Raw genomic sequence first — 21677 nt, 5'->3', positions numbered from 1 at the left:
GCACTAACTCGTCTGTTGCATGTGCTGCACCAAACACTGCGATGACATGATGATCGCATAGCCTCAATTACAAAATTTGACGTGAATCATTTAAACAAAAAATGTCAAACACAGCCTGTAGCCTGATCTAGGGGGGCAAATGAATATGATTGAACAGTGCAGGGAGATAAATCATGCCTATTTCGAGCCTTAGTTACACAGTGTTGTCTAAATCTAATGGAATATAATATAGCCAAGCAAGACTTTACCAGAGGCGATCCTCCCCTCAAGCAGATGGCATTAAATGATGGCAGACTAGCTAGCCATATTCACAATTACACGTGCAGACAAACACAACTGTTTAATGCAGCAGATGAGGTCACAACGAATAGGATTAAAAAGTGATCTAATATCATCTGAATGTGCTTTTAGATTATGTGCTTCCAAACATGAGCTTAACACTATAATGGCTTTGTGAGATTTGTTTTGAAACATGAGGTCTGAAAGCAAAGACTTAAAAAGACTCAACAAAGATGTAAACTGTTTCCTGATATTAAATACCCTTGGGCTTATGTTACTTCTGCAGAACAAATGCACCATTATGATCAAAATGGATTGTCATAAACTCTCCTGATAGTTTAAAACAGGTCATGACAACAGAACGCTTGTGTCTTATTCCCTATCGGTGTATATAAACACCCCCGGTGAAAAGATGTTCTCTGTTAGGAGATGTTTGGCTAATTATCCACTGGAAGAAAAAAAAAAATGTTGCTATGGCAACCTCAATAGGTCAGCCAATGGGGGGTCATGAAGAGGAGGGGTGTGGTGAGGAGGCAAGGAGTGCTAAAATGGACTCTCACGTTACACATGTAATACGATTTATCTGTCCAAAATGAACATAGCATGTAGTATATGCGACAGATGGACTGTATTGAACATACCGGCTGAAATGAATTAATTGAATCACGCTTGTTTTTGGGTGGATGGGAGGTGAGAGGGTGCGAGCGAAAGGTGTTCATGTTTCAGGGCCTGCATGTCTCATTTTGCAGCCATGTTCTGCAGCTAAGAACAAATATAAACCAACATTAAGCTAAACATTGAAAACCAATAATCAGTCATAATTTTCACAATACAGACAACTGAAAAAATGCATTAGCTTAACTCATACATGATTTTATTATGGTTCACATTTTTAATGATCTCAAAACATGCTTACAATAAGAATATTGCTTTAATTTAAAAAACACTGAATGGCTTTAAGAAAATACTGATAAACGCAAAATATAAAAGATATATTTTAAATATAATGCTTTGCTGTGCTTATCCTGTAGTGTACTGTTTTGTTTACTGAATGAAAGCTGAAAAAGAATAGCTATAAATGGTTTAGTCGCAAAGTGCACTTCAGCATTGATCTACCGGCTGGCAAACTAAAAGTAATTCATTTCACAGCCTAAAGTGTTGGTGAAAATGTGTAAGTGTTTGCCAGAAACGATGGCGTGATTTAAATGAGACTAAGTGAAAACAATGATGAAGGATTTGGTCTTCAAAGATCAGTGGTTCTTAACTGGTATGAAGGCATGGGAAAAGCAATGCAAATTAAATGAAATTACCCTTAAAACAGTACATCATTTGGATGGTAAAACAAAAAAGCTTATGAAAAACACATCCCATATCGTGTTATTGAAGTCAAAATCTGCGTGTCTGAAAATCAGGTTCCTGAAGCAAAAGCACTTGAGAACAGTGTTGGGCAGTAACTAGTTACTAGTAACACATTGCAGTAATAATACTTTTACTAGTAACTATTAGTGTAACTAATTACTAATAAAATTTAAGTAATAATATTACAGTTACCGTCCAAAAAATGGCTAGTTACTAGGGCTGGGCGATATATCTAACGATATGATCATGCGATATGATCATGCGCTGACAAGCTACGCAATATCGCGTTCATTATCGCAGATGAATCGCCTTCGATAATGAAGACGATATTGCGTAGCTTGTCAGCGATCTACGGCTCTGTCTATTAAATGCCACTTCAATTATAAGCAGGTGATGGCGACTTTAGCAGTGATCAATGAAGCAGCTTTACTGATTAGATGCGCATGATCATATTGTTAGATATATCGCCCAGCCCTACTAGTTACTAGTCGCAATGGCTAGTTACTTTTGTCACAATCTAATGACTTGAAATGTAAAAATTCAATCAATGCTGTTAATTTGAACAATCATTGTCTTGCGTGTACGCATGTGATGTCACCAATGCAGCAAGCTAGCTTTGTCAGAAGATAGAGAAGCCCACATCATATAGCCATTATTATCATTTTGAAGGGAGTAAGAATAGAAACATACATTAATGATACATGTAAATTGTGTAGTGGTGCTTTGACTTTGTCTACTGTGAATCTCAAAATGTTTGGTTGGTTCTACCTGCTAATGTTATAATATTTCTTTTGAAAGGAGTTACTAGTAATGAGCAATATAATTTTTTTTGAGTAACCAGCCCAACACTGCTTGAGAACCACTGAACTAGACAACGTTTTGCTCTCAGATAGCACCTGTGTCAATTTTTTTTACATCCTGACATCAATATTCATATAATTATTGTATTATTATTATTATAAATGAACATATACCGATTCTTACATAACAAAAATGACATCAAAAAGTTCAGACATGCATATAGATTTGTTCAGCGCTAATAAAACAAAACATTTAACATCTCAAATTTCAACTTAAGGGTCAAATGAAATTGTTGCAGTGAATAAATTCTGTAATCATTTCAATATCATTTAAAGATACAACCCTCTGCTGGTCAACTGCAGTACAACACACAATCAAGAAATCAATGATTCTAATCTAAAATCCTATGAAAATAGCATTTGTGCTAAATCATCAAGAGCCTTGTCTATTAAAGATAGCACCTTAAGTGATTGGTGTCAAGTTACTACATTCATATCATGCTGAAACACAAATTCAGCTCGTCTTTGGTGCTAAATTCTTCCTTCTGGAAAGTTCCTGAGCATCAGGGAGGCACAATTGGTCGATAACACTTATAATAACCACAGTCTGTTCTACAAGTCTTATATCTAAATATATAGTTATTCTCATCAGATGTAATGTAAGGCACTTGGTAAATGAGGGAATAATACAAAGTGTACAGAGATACAAGGGTCATTTAAAAAAAAAAAAAAGAAAAGTACTGAACGATACCCTGATGTTTGTTAGAGTCTGTATAGCACTCCAGGAACAGTTTGCTTTTGGTGTTTGGTTAATCTTTGAGGTATATCCAGCTTCATTATAAGTTGGCACATTTGTAAAAATGTGAAGACCAGTGAGTGATTTCATATTTACAGCTGTTCTAAGTCTCACCCCGGAAGTGGAAAAAACAAAACGGGATGAAAAATTCAAGAGTTGGTACGTCTGAAGTCTTAAAGCTGCCTCTGTAAACTCAAGACAGGACGCAGTGGGGTAAAGCACCAGTTTTTCCAAACTAGGTCACGGATGTCTGTAAAACGTACAGTCGACACTCACGTCACCCTCTACCACTACTAATAAAAGAGAATCAAAGAAATGTAACCTCTTCAGTAATGAGGACCCTTTCAGCAGGCCGAGCTGAAGTGTGAAGGTCACTTTGGGCTTCTTAAATGTCACACCAGGAAATGCGTACACCCCTCCGCTCCAGTGACGATAACATCCATCCAGATTCTCATGGCCTCTGGGGAAGGAGCCACCATGTAATAAACCCGGTCATGTGTCTTCACGCTAAACGTCAGAGAGGGGTTTGGGCTCTGACAGAATAAAAGTGTGGATAAACAAGATTAACTGAAGGAAAATACTGATTAACATTTTTCAACCTTTTCGTAAAATCAGTAGAGCTATTTATAGTATGTATGCAGTAGCCTGCAGCCCACCTTGTGTGCGTTCTTTAGGTGGTCGTAATACACTTCCTCTATGGCTTGGAAGTAGATAACACCCTTCATTTTGGTCTCATGTTTATCTGGAGAAAAATAAAACCATCTTTTTATCTTTTAAAAGAGCATGTGGTTGAACCTTTATTAAGCTGTATTGTTTATACAGAATAATTTGGTTTGATTTTGTGACGTTTGTGAAGGGCACAGCTCAGTTCTGCCCCCTTGTGGTATAAACTAGTTTCATGGAAAATTTATTTGGAATTGCTTAGTATTAAGACTTCTTTATTTTATAATTCAAGTTTACATTTATTGTTTCATTTAGAGGTATTGCAATAAATAAATGCAACAGACATCGTTGATAAAGCTTGATATTTTTTACTAAATATTCAGTGTAATTACCAGAATAATATGCTAGCGTCCTTCTATTGCGGTCAAAGACGAACCAGCGCTTCTTCCAGGTTTTGATTTTCCCGCCCATTTTGACCAAGAACCCCCTGCAGGTCTTCTCTGTGATGGCCAGGTGAAAACAAGTTTCAGGATGGTGACCCGCTGCCTCGATGTGACCTCTCAGGTCAAAGTCATCCTTTCTCACCGGGAGGTATCGTGTCAAAGGACGAGACTAGACACACAAACAGCAAAGATTTAATTAAGTGAGTGTGTCTGTGTAAATACGTGCATACACGTTTGTAAAAAGTGACTAGCTTGTCTAGCTACATTATATGTTAAAAATTTTACATATTAGATCAGAGGCAGAGATGGACTGATTTATCAGCCACACATATTTATAGACGGTTTACTGATCAAATTAAAATAATCGGCCCTGAGGTTTTAACGTGTGATTGATGTTGCTTTTGTTCACTTTTAGATTTTGTTAAGCTGCTTTTGTTTGTTTTGTCTGAATAAGTGTTATTATTATTAAAACTACTACTACTACTATTAAATAATAATTGATTTATTGCATTTTACAGGATATTAAACTTTTTCTGCTAAAAATATAATCTATAAATATGGATTACAAAAAAAATCTTAACAGTTATAATGCAAAATACAGGTACTTGTCTGTAAAAAATATAAAAAATAAATTGTATATATATATATATATATATATATATATATATATATATATATATATATATATATATATATAAATTCTAAAAATCATCTAACATTGATGACATGGCAAAAAGTTAATTTTGGATCCTGGCTCTGTCTCATGACATAAAAAACCAAACAGATTTAGCTGCTTAAAAAAAAAAACGTTTTTACTTTTATATTATTTTTATAATTAAAATATATCAAAATCTGGTACTAAAAAAGCTTAGAAGTACAATTTTTTTTTTGCAAATTGTTATATTAGAATATCTATTTGCATTTATTATTGTTTATTGATTGTGGCTGTTTTAAAATACAAAATAAAAATGTTTGTCTAAATCTGTGCATCCATAAATAGAGTTTAAACTGCATCAAATGCTTTAAGATGAATCTCCCTCTGCTCCTCTTTTTTGTCTCTGTCTCTCTCTGTTCTCCCTCTTTCACTTCCCAGAGCTTCACCTCTCTCTCCACTAGCTTCTGTCGTCGGTTTGTCTCTTCCTGCAGTCTCCTCTCCAATTCCTCCCTCCTTCTCCTCTCATCTTCAAGGGCCTGCCTGCGCAACTCCATCTCTCGCTCCTGCAGAGAAGAAAGAAACGTTGGGTTTTCAAGATTATATATACTGTATATTGGTATCTTGTAAGAAGCGTGCAGATTGAGAGAAACGGATGTACCCTGTGCTCCAGCAGCCTGTTCTTCTCAGCTTGAGCTTCTCTTAGCATGCGCTCCATCTCCTCTATCTTCGCCATATTAGCTGTGCTGGCGCTGTACAGACCACACACACACTTTTGTTAGACAGCGTGTTTTACACTGATGATTTTCAGGTCTTAATAAGATTTCAGAAGTGAATTTCATATAAAAATAATATATAGTCCAATAAAACCAGAGGTTTAAAACCCTCGACCTCATCTGGCAACATGTCCCAGAGCATCTTAAGCTTCAGCTCCTTGGAGCGACCTTGGAATGCAATAAAAATTCCCCAGGCAAGACGTGTGTTTATCTAGGCTACTTAAAGGCAGACTTCCGTCTATACAGCATCTTTATAAACAGTAATAAATACATTTACGCAGTCAATAGAGATGCACACACTTCTTACTCACTACACACAATCTGAATGGCAACACTATCATGATTAAATGTGTGTATAAAGCTGCTTTTAAAGTGGACGTTAATGTTTACTATGCTTTAAATTATTTTCTTATTCTACAAAAAATATAGATATTTTAGCTTTCCAGTGAATATCTGTAAAATGGACAAAATAAATGCATAAAAACTAAACGCAAAATAAAAACTCTGAATTGTTAGAACAGACCTGTCCTGATCTGGAACAAAGTCCTGGTCTCACCTTGAGATGTTGTCCGGTGAACAGGCCGAAATGCTGGTCTCTAGGCTTTCGGTACTGTCCACACTCATTGTGTCAAAGTTGTGTCCATTATCCATGTAGTGGAATGGCTCCAGGAAGACGTTGGTCTCTGAAACTGTCCTATTTGACATGTCACTCAATCTCTGCCTCTCGTCATTCAAAAACATCTGGCCTGCTGCATGAACAAAGGGGGGGGGGGGTCATTTCTGAAGGACTGAATACTGTAGAAAAGGCTGCTAAAAACCAGCTGCCCTCACAGGAATAAATTACACTTTATAAATAAATTCAAACAGAAAACAGTTGTATTCAGTTGTAATAATATTAAACAATATTAAGTTTTTTACTGCATTTTTGTTCAAATAAATGCAGCCTTGGGGAACAAAATATTTTAACAATCTTAAATTATACAAAACGTTTTTCTGGTAGTGTGTGTATATATATATATATATATATATATATATATATATATATAATATTAATTCAAAGAACACAAAAAGAAAATGTATGTTAATCAAAATACTACAATATATACATAAAATACAAATAAAAGGCAAAAACATTTATACATCACTAAGTGTATTGAAGTGAAGTGTATTATTATTTATATAATACATATTATTTATTTGCATATGTTTAACTTATACAAATATACTTAATAGATTTCAGAGATATGACTTGTCAGTGTGGTAAGTTACCCTTGAGCAGGCGGCGGGTGTCCAGGTCACGGGAGGTGACAGACAGAGTGCGGGGGAGTACACTTCCACAGCTAGAGCTTTGAGACAGTGGCATATGGGGCTAGAGGATTAAGAGACTGTTTAAACCTCTCTTCCACTTAACAAAACAATCCATGCTGAAATGTTACATTTCAATAGATTTTTTCAAGATGGTGTCAAATACTTTTCCTTTGTGCCGTATCTGTTGTCTGACCTTGGGAGACAGACTGTGATTAAGGGGAGAGTTTAAGGTTCCAGAGCTCTGCCTCTCTCTTTTACGGGACATTCCGCCGTCACTCAACAGAACTCCGCCCTCTTTACTGCCATTGCTCCGCCTCCTCTCCTCCAGAGTGCGAAAGTGCTGGAGCATTCAAAGAGACAGGTAAAATAAAAGTCTTTTAATGTTGACTGAATATCCTTCTTCGTCAAAACTGAGCTTAGTTTCTTTACTCATAGAAATGGTTTGTGTTACCTCCTTCATGGACACAGGGTTGAGAGAAAAGGCTTGACCACCTGTCAGTTCAGAGTACTTCCTTTCCAGAGATGCAAGGTTTTCCCGTTCCTGAAAATAAATTATTAGGAGACCATTCAGAAATGAACAAATTTATCTTTACACATTATGTATGGATATCATGTCATTTACTCTAAAGAAAGGTAGTACGAGCACAATGTTCAAGAAAAACATTTCATATTAAGAAGACGTTTATACAAATTACAAAAATTTACATTTTATACATACTGTGCCATTTTTAGTTCAGTGGAATGTGTCCATAATGATATCTTAAAGGAAATGATTGTAAGTAGTTTATTGAAAGTAGTTAGTTTAATAAATAAATAAATAGTAATTAAATAGAGAAGGCAGAGAAACATACTTTCTTGTTTGTTTGCAACTTCTTGGTTTGATATGTAATGAAATAAATTAATACATTTATTTAGATTAAAATAGGCTTTGCCAGTTGTATGTAATTTGTGTTCAGTGCAGGTATTTTATTTTATGTGCAAAAATATGTACGCTACTGATGTACATATTTTTAAAATTGAAAAAAGTTGATCACTAAAAATTGGTATACAGTTTAAATGTGGACGAAGAGTCCAAATACTTCTCACAGGCACTGTATGTTTATGTATGTATATATTAGACTCATATAAACATTCTGTGTAAACATATTCACCCTTTGGAGCATATAAATGAGGTTGCTCTTCTCCTTCAAAAAGTTCTCCTTTTCCCGCTGTGCCTGCTGGGTAATCTGGGTCGACTGCTTCTTCAGGGTTAGTAGCCGCTCCTTTAATAGATGCAGTTTTTATGTGCAGAAGGAAAAAAATAGGATTCTAAAAAGCTCTTCGTCCACACACAGACACTCCACAATTAAAACCCTCTACACACCTTGCGAGTGACAACAGATCTCTGATATTCTGCAATCTCTCTGAGGAGTTGCTGCGTCTGTGTCTCCTTCTCTTCATCTTGACGGCTCTCTTTTTCCAGCTGCTGAAACTCCAGATCTTCAAAACGCTTCGTTTCTGCTTCCAAAGCTTCCGTGTCCTATGCAAAAAAGCCAAGGAGACTGAGCACGGGCAATAGATTACATTTTTTACATCATGGTGCAACTCCAAACTAAACTGAACTGAAAAATCAGCGATGACTCACAAGATTGTGCTAAACAGAAAAGAGACAAAAGGTCATATTCTCAGGACACTTTAGTATGTTAAAAGACACAGAGAAGAAAGGCCTACCAACAAGAACACAAGGTATTTCCAGAGCTGTTGCAGAGAGGAAATAAGACATCAGGAAGTGTTTGAGAGAGACAGACAGCAGGAGAGTTGGTGGGCGCAGGTATGAGGGAGACCACGGTAACTGACTGACCCTGGATAGCTGATTCTGGAGCTGCTCCTTCAGTGCTTCAGGACAGGTGTCCAACTGGGTCTTCTGCTCTGAGATCAGCTCAGCTAGCCTCTCTACTTTAACTCTCTCTGCCTCCAACAGGGCTTTGTCCTACCGTACGGATGACGCACACATACAGAGCACACAGTGGTGAGATGGGCACAAATAGGACGGACAAAGAAATAGAGAAAGAGCAAGTTTGGGTTAGAGCAAAGAAAACTGGAAAAATGGTAGGTAGATGCGACGTCAGTGTATGCCTTTAATAACAGAGTACAAGCGTTCCTCTGTCTAAATTATCCAGAAATAGATAACTTGAACATTTGAATGTACTCACCTCAGGCCATTCAAGATCTAGAACTGTTTGTTTTTCATCTTAACAGATTTGGAGAAATTTTGCATTTTATAATTTGCTCACCAGTGGATTTACATTTTTTTCACAAATTATGTGATTTCTCCAAATCTGTTCAGATGAAGAAACAAACTCATGGACATCCTAAAGTAAAGCTTTTATTTTAGGGTGAACTATTAAGTGCAAACTTGCTCATAAATCATGATTTCTCATGATTTTGAGACCCTCTTGTTTGCCTTTTTGGAGAAAATAATCTTTGTCCTGCAGCTCTGATATACTATACTGAATCATTTCAAGCTGTGATTCAAAACATCGTTTCAAACATGATGTTTACCTGAGTTTGATTTTTTTTAGCATTTTTCTCCATGTTGGCCATTTTTTCGTTGAGCTGCTCCAGCATTTCTTTATCGCTCTGCAGCTGAGCCACTTCTGCCTCCTGCTCCCCGTCTAAAAGAGCTCTCTCCACCTCCATCTAATGACAGATTGAAACGTTTATTGACTTTAGCTTCACTGCACAACTAAAACTAAAAGCAGTTAAAAAATATGTTTTGGTAATTGAAAGAGAGTTGAAAAAATAATAAAAATAAAATAAAAAATAACTTGAAAAAAAATTGTTTAGACGTGTCTTTGGCAATTAATTTTAAGTTTAAGATGAAGTACTAAAATGACTGAAACTGAATAGCTATATAGAAAAAAATGACAAAAAAACAACTACTTAAATTCAAATAAAAACCGACAATATAAAAATAAAAGCTTATTCAAAACATAAAAAGTCTATAGTAGTACATAATTTAAGGAAAAATACACAATTAAAAAAAAAAAATAGGTCAATTGAGTTTTACCATTTTTTATGCAACTACACAAACTAACTGGGGACTATTTTCAGGCGCTGTGTAACATCACTCGGCATCCATGGTACGGCAGCAAAGTATACCGGAATGAGAGTATAGTTCCTAGGCATATCGGCCTAGAAAATCACAACTTTTCATTTTCCATCAGTCTTAGTACACGATGTAACTACAGAAGAGTCAAGTTTTAAATAGGAAAAATATAAAAACTCTTTGGTCTTTATTGAGCGAGATGCTCTATGCTAAGCTAAGCTAAAACTGCTACCGCCAGACCCAGAGACCGGCTGAATGGATTTGAAAACAGTAAAACTCAACTGTTTAACTCTAGAGGAGTTGGAAAATAGTGAAATGTTCCTTTAATACTAAAATAACACTGTAGAATAAAAGTATACAAGTCTAGCGAGTCCATTTGTAAGAGTTATTTACTGGCAGACATGAAGACTTTTACATTAATGCATTTCTCAGATGCTTTTAATTGAAACAGCTTGTGATTTCTGGGAATCGGGCCCATGATCTTGGCATTGCTAGCGCCACGCACTACTGTTGGAGCTTCAGGAATGATTACTAGACTTAAAAACACATACAACTTCTCATTTAAAGCACACACACACACACACCTCTCTGATAGACTCATCCATCTGTGTGTCTAGATCTCTGATCTTCTGTTCAAGTTCCTCGATGTTGTTAAGCACCTGAATCCTCTCCTCTTCAATACGTGTCACTTCCTGTCTCAGCTGCAAGTCTTCAGACACCTGCTAAAAAGAAACGAAAAATAAAAAACGTTGTTTGTTCAAACCATAGTTTAGCTGAACTCCTGCATAATTCATTAGTCTAATATAATCACGTCACCTCTCCTTGACTAATTTAACAGTCACAAACATATAATCACAAATACATGAGGATGTAATGTAGAGAAGATGGATTACATTCACAAATGCAGTCATTAAGACATGACATAAGACTGAACTCTAAAATGAATATCCAGCTCCTCATGACAGCTCCTTATGGATATAAAACTTGGCCGGTTCTGAGGCCACGAGGTTTCCAGTGACAGCATAGAGGAATGTAGCTGAGCAACAGATGCCAGACTACAGAGCTGCCACTGTCAATGGAGATAACGGCTTATGTCTAATCTCCATGCATTTGACATTTACCAAAAATATCCAGCAGCGGATGGGCCTGTGCATATGTTTAAATGCAAACTGTCACCAACAATATCAAAATGAGTGTCACATCAGAGTTTAATAAAAAAAATATTGCTAGAAATGAGAGGATAAGCATAGGAGAAACCATATGCAGATCTGCATTCTTTCCATGCATTTCTGTGTTTCTTTCCAATAATTACTGTCATATGTGTCTCGAGCACACATATGAATAGCAAATCCACTGGGAATAGAGTCATTTCCTGTTCCTCTCCTATTGCAGGAGAAGCAATAACTGCCTTTTCCTCCTGAGCAGGTCTGTTAAACTCAAACATACCATTATGTCATTATAAGTATCCCTTGGAAAAACACTTCTTCCACAGAGTCCACCATCCCCTCGTAAGCTGGAGTTGACATCTTATGCGCTTTAAACAGACAGAATCTGTTTTAAAACTTGTTTTGGTGTCGCTGCAAAGAGTGCGAGGTCAGCGTTTTTAAAAGGTCAAAGTTCACTCTGTAGTGCTGTTTAGAATCAGACTATATCAGTTAGGTATAAAGACTCCACAGCATTCCCAGACTGTTTTGCATACTTTTGATCCCTTAGGAGTACATACTTTCCACTGCATCATTAATTCAATATGACATATCGAGTACATAACTGGAGACTGCTTTAGATTTGAATACATATATATAGTAAGAACAAATGTCACTGTGGCAAGAAATAACTATGTAATTTGTAGCTGAAATAAATAGTATTGTGAATCTTATTGTAAAATGAGCATTAACTAACTGTACAACAAATACTAAGATAAATGCAATTTATATATATATATATATATATATATATATATATATATATATATATATATATATATATATATATATATATATATATATATATATATATATATATATATATTGTTTTTTTTACATTAATGAGAATTATGGCAAATCATGCTTTTTAATTTTAATTTTTTTTTGTATTAGATCATTTGTATTTTTAATTATTTCAGCATTTGTATAACATATACTTCAAATTATGGGAAATACTTTATACAAATAATATATAAAATCAATAACATATAATTTATTTATTTTACATTAAAGTAATAAGAATGTATTAATGAGAATAATATACATTATTATAATAAAAAATAATAATACAACAATGGGATGAAATACAGTGTGACCTGGACATGCTCTTGGGAAGGTTTTGTGTAAGATATTAAACCAGAAATTGACTTTCACTGTTTCTATCAGTAAAGGCCCGGTCACAACAAGTAGGATAACTATAACGATAATAGTAAGGATATAGTTTTAAAAATTGATCTTAGCTTAAAAGAACAACAGAATCCACCCTACAGAGGAACAATAATTTTGTAATTACTTTTAAAATCACTTTTCCAGCATTTGAATGATAGTTGTCTCACAGTGTCTCACCTTGTTGCGGAGGTGTGGAGAGGGTGAGGGTACTGAGCTCCGCAGGCTGGTGGTGGGTGACTGGGGCCTGGTCTCCCTGTGTCCGCTGAGTCTGCGCTGTCTCTGGGTCAGGATCTCTCCACGAGCCTTACCCAGAAACCCGCTGTCCGGAGACACTGCTGCAGAGTCTGAGAACACAGATTCATCATCAGACACCTGTAGCTTCTCCAGCTCTCGGTTGATCTTCTGTAGGTCCGATACAGCTGAGACACCTGAGTTGGTCTCCATCCGGCACAGTTCAGACCGGCCCAGCTCCGAGCACAGGCACAGGATCGTCTCGAGACGCTGACGTTCCTAGAGTGGAATTAAAAAATGTTAATCATTGATCACTGACAGATTAAAAAAAAAACATGATGCAAAATGAATATTTAAGATTCTGTTTATGTGTTTTGTAATCTGATTTAATGCAAAATAGAAGCATTTTCACCTACTCTCATACTTTAGACAGCATTGTATATAATACATAATATTATAAACAAAACTGGCTGGCTCAATAGTTTGGAGTAAATCTTTAAAAATATTAGATTTTACATAAAACACATTGATCAGATTTTTATCTCTTTAGCAGTGCATTGTGGGATTTGGCCCTGTGGAACTGAACTTATTTAGTTGCACACAAACAAACTGCACACACCCACTGTGGTCAGATCAGATGGTTTGACTACAGATGCACCGCTTTAGCTCGGTTATCATGTGACCATCTAGAGCAAAAACTAATTTAGAGTGTGTTTACCAGCTGGTTCATACACATGTAAGGTTTTGGTTTAGCTGTGAATAAAAATTTGTTAAGTGTGTAGCGCATGAAGGAAATGTGAACAAGCCAGTGAACCGCACTTATAATGCTCTGAGCCAAGAAAACGGCACAGATCAAAGCATCTAAGACACTTTCATGTCTCACCACTGTCTCAAAGGAAGTAAACGGAGACCCAAAGAGCTGAATTCATGCCTTGGAATTATAAGGAATTAAAGTCAAAACAATATTTCATAATACTAACAAAGTTACCTCCCTTAATCATTGCTTTCTTTGAACTTCTGAATTTATAGAGCTCTAAATACAAAACGATAAATAAATAGTCCTCTTACCAATCTTTCCACTTCCTGTTCTCGTAGTCTCTCATCTCTTTGTCTCTGATGATAATCTCGGAGTTCTTCTTTTCCACTGAGAGAACTGATACTGCCCCTCCTTGGCCCCATGCCGGGCCCCAGGCCTCCTTTACCAAACGACAGCCGCCTTTCTCCTACTCCTAGATCCAAACATGGGGCAGAACCTACGGAACAGAGGCTGGCCCGGCGAGAACTGCTAGTCATGTTGGCTGTCACGGTCACATCTGGAGGCTTCTCCAAGTATTGAAGGCTGCGGCGTGGTTTGGTGGTACGTCGGGGTGGCAAAGAAAGCACCGGGGCATCTCCTCGATACAACCTGGGCAGAGAGAGACTGTGTCCTCCCAGGCCATTCAGAGAGCCAGTGGAGTATTTCCTTTGGCGGATCGATGGGTCAACGGTGGACTCCCCATCCCTTGCTATCAGCCTGCGCCCCAAGCGAGGACTGGAGGGCATGCTGGCTGCCCCGCTTGGACCTCGGCGAGATGAAAGATGAGCATCGGTCACGTAAGACGAAGAAGAGCCGTTCCACATTGAGAGAAGCGAGTTGGCAGTGTTAGGATTTCGCCCTTCCGAAGGGAGGCAAAGCAACAAGTTGTCCTGCGATTGGTGTCGGGCACGAGTGTGGCTTGGGACTGGACTTATGGGCCGCTCCGAGTGATGAGGTGATGGTGGCATGCTTAAGCTGCTGGAGGGTGTATAAGGAGAAGGGACTCGTATAGAAAGGGGTGGACGGTCCTGTAGATAGGATGATGCCGACTGGGGACTGGGAGGTGGGGACAAAGTGAGGTAACCACGGTCTGCAGTAGCCTTTAAGCTGGCCTCCAGAGCGGACTTCCTGCGCTGCAAGCTCTCCATCAACTCCTGAAGCTCCGCCTTGGAGCGTGTGCCACGAATGCTGGATCCAACCAATGTACTGCCATTTGAATGAAACTTTGTTGCATCTGTTTGGGAAAAAAGTTCATTTATGTAATTCACTTATGCACATTCAAATTAGAGTCGAACTAAATTTGACTCATGCCAGATTTCATTTGTTGTTGTGTATCTTGTGACCTCTCAAATCTTTCGAAATCTGCTCAGTGATTCCATGACCAATGAGATTGGAGAGCTGGATTTGAACAAATATTTATTTAAATTTGAGTCTTGGAGTTGGCAAACAACTTGGAATCTCAGAACACCACAGAATTTTTGATTTCTCATGATATGACCCATTTGAGGTTTAAAATCCAAGGTCTTTAGCAATAAATTCATCTGATATCTAAAGGTGGAAAGGTAATGCATGAAGGAAGTTCCTTCTAAGCCAAATTAAACATCTGGAGGCGAGCAAATTTTAACTGAGACTGAAATTTCCTTGGGGAAGTGACAGAGCAGTTATGCATTCAACCTGAACTAATCAAGAGCTGAAACATATCAAAAAATCAAACCCCTCAATTGCGATCTTCTTGTACTAATACAAAAGCTCAGTGTTTGCACATGTTAACATAGACACGTGCACAAGCAGAAATACATAATTTCACAAAATAAACAGACATGTGAAAAAAAAATCTGACATGTGCGCCAGCTAATTCTTTGGTTCTGCTTAAGTTCAAGGGTCACATGTGCTCAGCTGACTACACAACTAAAAAAGCTTTCTCATACAAATCTCAGCCCACACAAATATGGATGCTTTGGGTTTTAAAAGAAAAAGCGTCTTCTAAAATTGGAAGAACCAAAGCCAGAATGGGTTTGTACTTTCTGGCACTGGAGCAGAGGAAAGGGACCGAGTCAGAACTCCTCTGCAACCAGAGTGTGATTTGTGGGAACAGTGTTGGTCTCCATCAGGGAACACACACACACATACGTGCGGACCACCTGTACTCCATAATGTTTATCTACGTTTTGGGCTGTAAATCATTTTAGCTAAGTGGCTGACCTGGAGCCATATGGATGGGATTTTACCTTGTCATTTATTTACAAGGTAGCATAGTCATTTGTACAGCTGCGGCTGCATGGTGGTAAGATGACTGTTTGTATTAACTCAAGGTCTCGCAGCCAACAAAAAAGCCCACAGAGAAAGAGAGAGAAAGAGAAAAAAGAAACGAAGAATAGTAGAGGTGGCACTTTCCATGAATGCATTACACTTTGGATCCCATGACTTTAAAACATTAGCGGGCACAAATCCCATGCTTTTGTTGTGAGAGTCATCACATAAACCATTATGTTACAAAATTAAGCTAGCATAAGATATAACTAATTTTAAACAACTGAAATGTCGGCACCCCCTCCCCCTCCAATTTTGGTTGTGGCCTGTCTCACCTGACTGTATCTAAAAATTTAAACTATATGGAAAATCTTGACAATTTGTTGACTAGACAATTCATGCATTGAACTCCTTTCACTGACATTAAAAAACCTAACTTTTTAAGAGCTTTATGCCCCCTTTTGTACCCAATTCATGGAAAATTACAGGTAATGTTTAAAGGACAGAAGAAAACACCACTGATTGAGACTGATGAGCATATTTACATGTTTAACAAACAAGCAAACAAAGACAGAATACCACAGAAGAGCAGAACAGATGGCACTGAATTGCACTCTTCCTGTGTATAAAACAGTCTGCGGCATGATAATGGAGGGGACCAATTAGGCTGCGAGCAATTCACTCTGTTTATGAAAATACAGCCGAATGGATCCAAAATCAAGAGCCGAACAGGGGGTAGGTAAAGAAAGACGTCACTCACCCGTGCTGACGGACAGTGTAGGTCCTGCAGTCTTTTCTGGCAGCATGTTCTTCATGTGATTAGCCTCTTCTGGGTAGTTGAAATGGAAAAAAGATTTACCCAGACAAAGAGTGCACCCTGAGGAGAACCACATCACACACACATAGTCATTATAACATAGAAACATTGTGCTCAAGTCCAAGGCACTGGTAAGGAAATGAAGCAGTAATAAATCATTACCTAAGATATTCAAGCCCACAAGTATGACACACATTCACTAGTAGCATTAAAGTTATGACCAAATAAAGTAACGTAAAATGACAAAGAGCTTTGGTATTTTGAAGATAAAACCCTTTTTCCTGTACATGTCTTGAAATGAATTCATCTCAATAAGACAAAGAAAGAGAAGGACGGCCTCTTGATTAAGTGAAAAAACAGATCCAGAAAGAGCTCAGATTTCAGATACAGTTTGAAGTTTCTTCTGAAGCAAAGTCCAGAGAGTCTTTCAGGGGACTTAAATCCACAAGACTGATTTTCCCCTTAAGTCTGGGGCACATCCTCTCTCTCCCTTTCTGTTTCTTTTCTTTCCCCTCTCTCTTCTGTTTTTTACAACTGATTTTACTTCCAGAAGTGAGCTTAAAGGAATAGTTTCAATTAGGCCATCCACGATGTACAGGAGTTTGTTTCTTCATCAGAACAGATTTAGCATTACATCACTTGCTCACCAATGGATCCTCTACAGTGAATGGATGCCGTCAGAATGAGAGTCCAAACAGCTGGTAAATCATCAGAATCACAAGTAATTCACACAACTCCAGTCCATCATCTAAGATCTTGTGAAGCGAACATCTGCATGTTTGAAAGAAACAAATGCATTATTAAAGCGTTTCTAGCTTTTAATCGTTACTTCAAAATATGAGTCCTCTATCCTGCTTTCTGAATCAGTAGAAATATGCAAAGATCAAGCACCATTTAAAAGCCAAAATAGAATATGTCAGTGGATTTTAATGCGAGAGGATTATGGATGAACGTTTTTACTGGAGGAAGCGCTATTATTGATTATTGGCTTATTGATTATTATTGATTGATTATAGCCAGAAGCAATGGTTTAAAGTTGCACCTTATGATCGATTTGTTTCATACAAACATAGAGCTTTTTGCACCACAAGTGACTGGTGTGGATTACTTAGGGAATATTATTTGGCGTCCATTCTGACGGCACCCATTCACTGCAGTTAATCCCTTTGTGAGCAAGTCGTCTAATGCATAATTTCTCCAAATCTGTTCCAATGAGGAAACAAACACATCTACATCTTGAATGGCCTGAAGGTGAGTAAAGTTTCAGCACGTCTTCATTTTTACACAACTGTTCTTTTTATCTGACAAAACTTCCTTATGGTGATGTCACCAACACCAACTTTTTTTTTTTAAGTGGTTAAATGCAAATTAGTTTTAGGGTTTGTTTCTTTTAATAATGAGTAGCCCTATATATAACCAAAAAAAAGTATTTGGTATGTGAAAGACAAGGAAAATAGAAAGTTTGGGAGGTTTTTAGGAAATATCTAAATCATTCCATAACAAAACTACTCCAAAAAAATGCTCTCTCAACATACAATACACTAAATGTAAAATAATATATTTGTAAAAGACATGCTGTAAGCACACCGGCTTTTCCTGAAACTCACTGTAAACACTCAAACTCCCATCAGACTCTACTGAGCAGCTTGCGGCTGCCTATGAGGAGTCTGCGCAGGAAGTGGGGGATCATTTTACGCTGTCGGCAACACAATCCTTCACCGTGAGTTCACCATCATCAGCCACCTGAGAAAGCTTTGGCTTTCCTCTAAACCAACAGAGACCGAGGGTCGCTTGTCTAACCCAGACAGAAGCAGAGCGCGGGGAATTTTCCCCATCTTGCTCCATTTTTTAACAATTGTGTGAACTGTGAATATGCATGGCAGTTGTTTCATTGTTATCGAAACAATGCTGTGGAATGAGGTGACGGGGTACAATAGCTGAGATGTTACGATATGTGATTATTAGGCTCTCTAGAATGTGCCAAATTCTCGAGTCTGTTGTGACGTCTCTCTCACACTCTCTCCATCAGCGGCTGACACTAACGCTCAAACATATGGAAACCCTCCCTTCCCTCTCGGCCTAACGCACATCATTTGATCAGCACAGCCTTGGACTGGAGGAGTGTACAATTATATACTATATGTCTCCATAACAGGATCATGTGTAGTGTAATCACTGCTTTCTGAAGTTTAAAAGCTTGCTTTAGTTTACGGTTTTGGGAAAAGACTGCGAGCGAGTTTTACTAAACTCTGGATTACCAGCTCTGAGTTGGGCCTGTACAAACCACGTCAATTCTCTGTCTAATGATTTGCAGCACTTCTCATACTTTCAACACAAAGCCCCTGCCAAAAATATAAAGCCTGTTTAAACAGAACCAAAAGTACATGCCAAAAGATTTTAATTTTTTTCAGCTATCTGCAGAACTCTATAAAAACTGCAAAAGTTAAATTCTCTGCCAAAAGAACCTCTTCTTTCCTTCAACAGACCTTAAAAATTACAATTGTAACCATAGTTTCCATCATATGCTGTAAGGCCTAGTTCCTATAGTTTAATAATTACAGTCCCGCCACAGACATTGAGGACATGTCCTCCACTGTTATTATGATATTCGTCAGGATGCTTTTTCATATATTTCATTACATTCTTATGTGAATCCATAATAGAATAATAGGTGATATAATTCAAATATTGTAAGAAGTCTTAAGAATCTTTTTTTGTGTTTCTTTGTTTTAATTGGTTAACACTAAATTACCAGTTTTCACTTCAGTAACTATTGTGTTTTGGTACAAAGTAGATTTTTGTAAACTAATAAAATATGTTGTACATTAATAAAAAGTATTTTAAAAACACATAAGAAATAAATATATAGAATGATTACATGATTTATTCAATGAATATAAAACACTAAAAACATGAACATAAATGAAAACAGAAATATAAAATATCAAAAAATGACAATGAAATGCTAGATACTCAAGTAAATGAAAAGAAAGTTTATTAAAACATAAACAACTAAAATAAATGAATAATGTTTAAAGATGTTAATATGTAAATTATTCATATAACATAAATAAATAAAATATTTTGGCAAGGTTTTTGTGAATATAAATACATTTTAATTTCTAACTCGCCAAAATAACTATATGGATTTACATGAAACTCGCATTTGAACATGTTGGGAGGACAGCACTATGATAACAGTTACTGCACTCACCAATAATCGCTTTAATATACCGGGATTAAGAGGGTTAAATATCAACAATCTGTTCGCGTGTGCTGCAGAGCAAACAACCGCGCGCGCTGCTCTGTTTAAACAGTACTGAATGGCGTCACGTCGTGTTTGTCAGTCTAAAGTTCTATAAACATGCCTTTAAACTACTTAACTACAGAACATAAACAAAAAAACAGCTCAATAACCTCTCTACGTCAGTCCCTGCCCGGCTAACTGGAGCACAAATTAACTTCCCACCAACAAACCTCAAACTGAAACTATGCAAACTAACTCGTATCAACGCCGCTCTTCAGAAAACTCTAAATGCAGCTGAAGAAATACAGACTAACCTTTATTTAGTGTCCCATTGATGAAGTTTCAGGAGGAGGAGGATGCGTGCTCGGTCCTCAGAGTTCAGCATGACAAAGAGGACAGACGCGATGCTGAGCGCTGTCCGCGGACACGCCCCCTCTCACGGGGACGCGCTTAAGTGGAACTCTAGATTACTGCTGATCACAGAGTGACTCACAGATTTCAAAACAAATTCTGATAGTGGTATTGTCATGGGAAACTTACATGCATATAACATTTCTGACTGGCAGAGATTGTAAGACCCCGCAAGGCTGGGTGAACACACATCCTCTATTTAAACAATTCTTGGTTTCCTTACTGTAATGTATGACACATATCTTAAAGGTCTGGTAACAATTACCATACCAAACCTTTCACTGCGAGCTATACATATCTGCCAGCCAAGAAAAACAAAATCACTAGATTTTTTAGGATCCTCACTAGGTTTTCTTTTTTTTTTTTTTTTTTTTTTTATCTCAGTGTGCCCTGTAATTTAGGTCATATAGATGGCTAAAAAAAATGTATGTATACATGTGTGTGTGTGTATATATATATATATATATAGAGAGAGAGAGAGAGAGAGAGAGAGATTCATTTTCACTACTAATAATTGCTCTTAGCAAGTGTCAATTACCTTAGCTTTTAAAATGATATTGCATAGTTTATAAAACTAACCCCCCTCACCCACACACAGACTTTTGTCAAAAGGTAGCACTATGGAGTGCCTGATCCACAGCCATTTCTGAGCTTTTGCCATTGTCTAACGATCAATAATACTGATGTGGGTGTTGAATTCCATGAAAATCCAAGCATAAGTGTCTCAAAAAACGAAAATATTAGTTTGGTGTGTCGCCATGGTATAACAGTTTTTAAGATATCAAGAATCCCTTCATAGTTTTACATCTGCCGCGTTTGACATTATTCTGATGAAGTTTGAAGAAAATCAAGTAAAAACAAACCATGAGCTTTTTCATCTGAACGTGCCCTGTAATTTAGGTCATACAGATGGCTCAAAAACCATATATGTACATAATATATAATTATACATAATACACACAATATATGTGACCCTGGACCTGTCTTAAGTCTCTTTCAAAAATGAGATTTATAAATCATCTGAAAACTGAATAAATCTAATTTCTATTGATGCGTGGTTTACTAGGTTAGGACAAGATTTGGCTGAGATACAACTATTTGAAAATGTGGAATCTGAGGGTGCAAAAAAATTTTAATATTGAGAAAATTGCCTTTGACTACTAATAATTGCATTGCTTGTCAATTGACTTAGCTTTTAAAATGCTATAACATATTCTCAGATAATAACTAAAGCACTCTGAAGTTCTTTGGCAGAAGTAGTTTTTAAAAAGTTCAAAGTAAAATTTCCCTTATTTGAACACTTTTCTATCACTTTACTGTATAGAGCGGATGTTCTCTGGCCAATCCGAAACAAGCTTTTGTGTGTTTCGCTGGTTGCAAATCTTCTGC

At 37.1% G+C, this 21677-nt stretch overlaps 1 protein-coding gene across 7 annotated transcripts; it reads right to left on the bottom strand.

Annotated features, from left to right (window-relative positions):
- Positions 1-1132: 1132 nt before the first annotated feature.
- On the bottom strand, positions 1133-20326 carry LOC127966496 (pleckstrin homology-like domain family B member 2). 7 transcript variants are annotated; one of them, XM_052567513.1, is made up of 18 exons: positions 20192-20326; positions 16574-16690; positions 13836-14797; positions 12714-13046; positions 10749-10886; positions 9618-9755; positions 8917-9045; positions 8440-8595; positions 8228-8338; positions 7528-7617; positions 7240-7416; positions 7038-7137; positions 6325-6517; positions 5654-5744; positions 5442-5558; positions 4290-4509; positions 3891-3976; positions 1133-3767 (listed from the first exon to the last, which is right to left on the bottom strand). In XM_052567513.1, exons 2-18 carry the CDS (start codon positions 16626-16628, stop codon positions 3627-3629), a joined length of 3237 nt encoding a protein of 1078 aa, XP_052423473.1. In that variant the 5' UTR covers positions 16629-16690; positions 20192-20326; the 3' UTR covers positions 1133-3626. The 7 variants fall into 7 exon arrangements, with proteins under 7 accessions (XP_052423473.1, XP_052423470.1, XP_052423469.1 ...); XM_052567510.1 differs by lacking the exon at positions 20192-20326 and adding an exon at positions 16793-17088 and having other exon boundaries at positions 10749-10883; XM_052567509.1 differs by lacking the exon at positions 20192-20326 and adding an exon at positions 16793-17087.
- Positions 20327-21677: the final 1351 nt, after the last annotated feature.

This window comes from Carassius gibelio, chromosome B10, assembly GCF_023724105.1.
Source record: "Carassius gibelio isolate Cgi1373 ecotype wild population from Czech Republic chromosome B10, carGib1.2-hapl.c, whole genome shotgun sequence".
NCBI lineage: Eukaryota > Metazoa > Chordata > Actinopteri > Cypriniformes > Cyprinidae > Carassius > Carassius gibelio.
This window is presented reverse-complemented; position numbering and strand designations above follow the sequence as displayed.

Excerpts from the sequence above, each read along its gene's own strand:
- LOC127966496 (XM_052567509.1), bottom strand. The coding sequence starts at position 16,826 with ATGTGTGTCATACTTGTGGGCTTGAATATCTTAG. Across the intron at positions 5,559-5,653 it reads ACAGGCTGCTGGAGCACAGG|GAGCGAGAGATGGAGTTGCG; the intron begins GTACATCCGTTT and ends TCTTCTCTGCAG. Across the intron at positions 4,510-5,441 it reads AGAAGCTAGTGGAGAGAGAG|TCTCGTCCTTTGACACGATA; the intron begins GTGAAGCTCTGG and ends TTGTGTGTCTAG.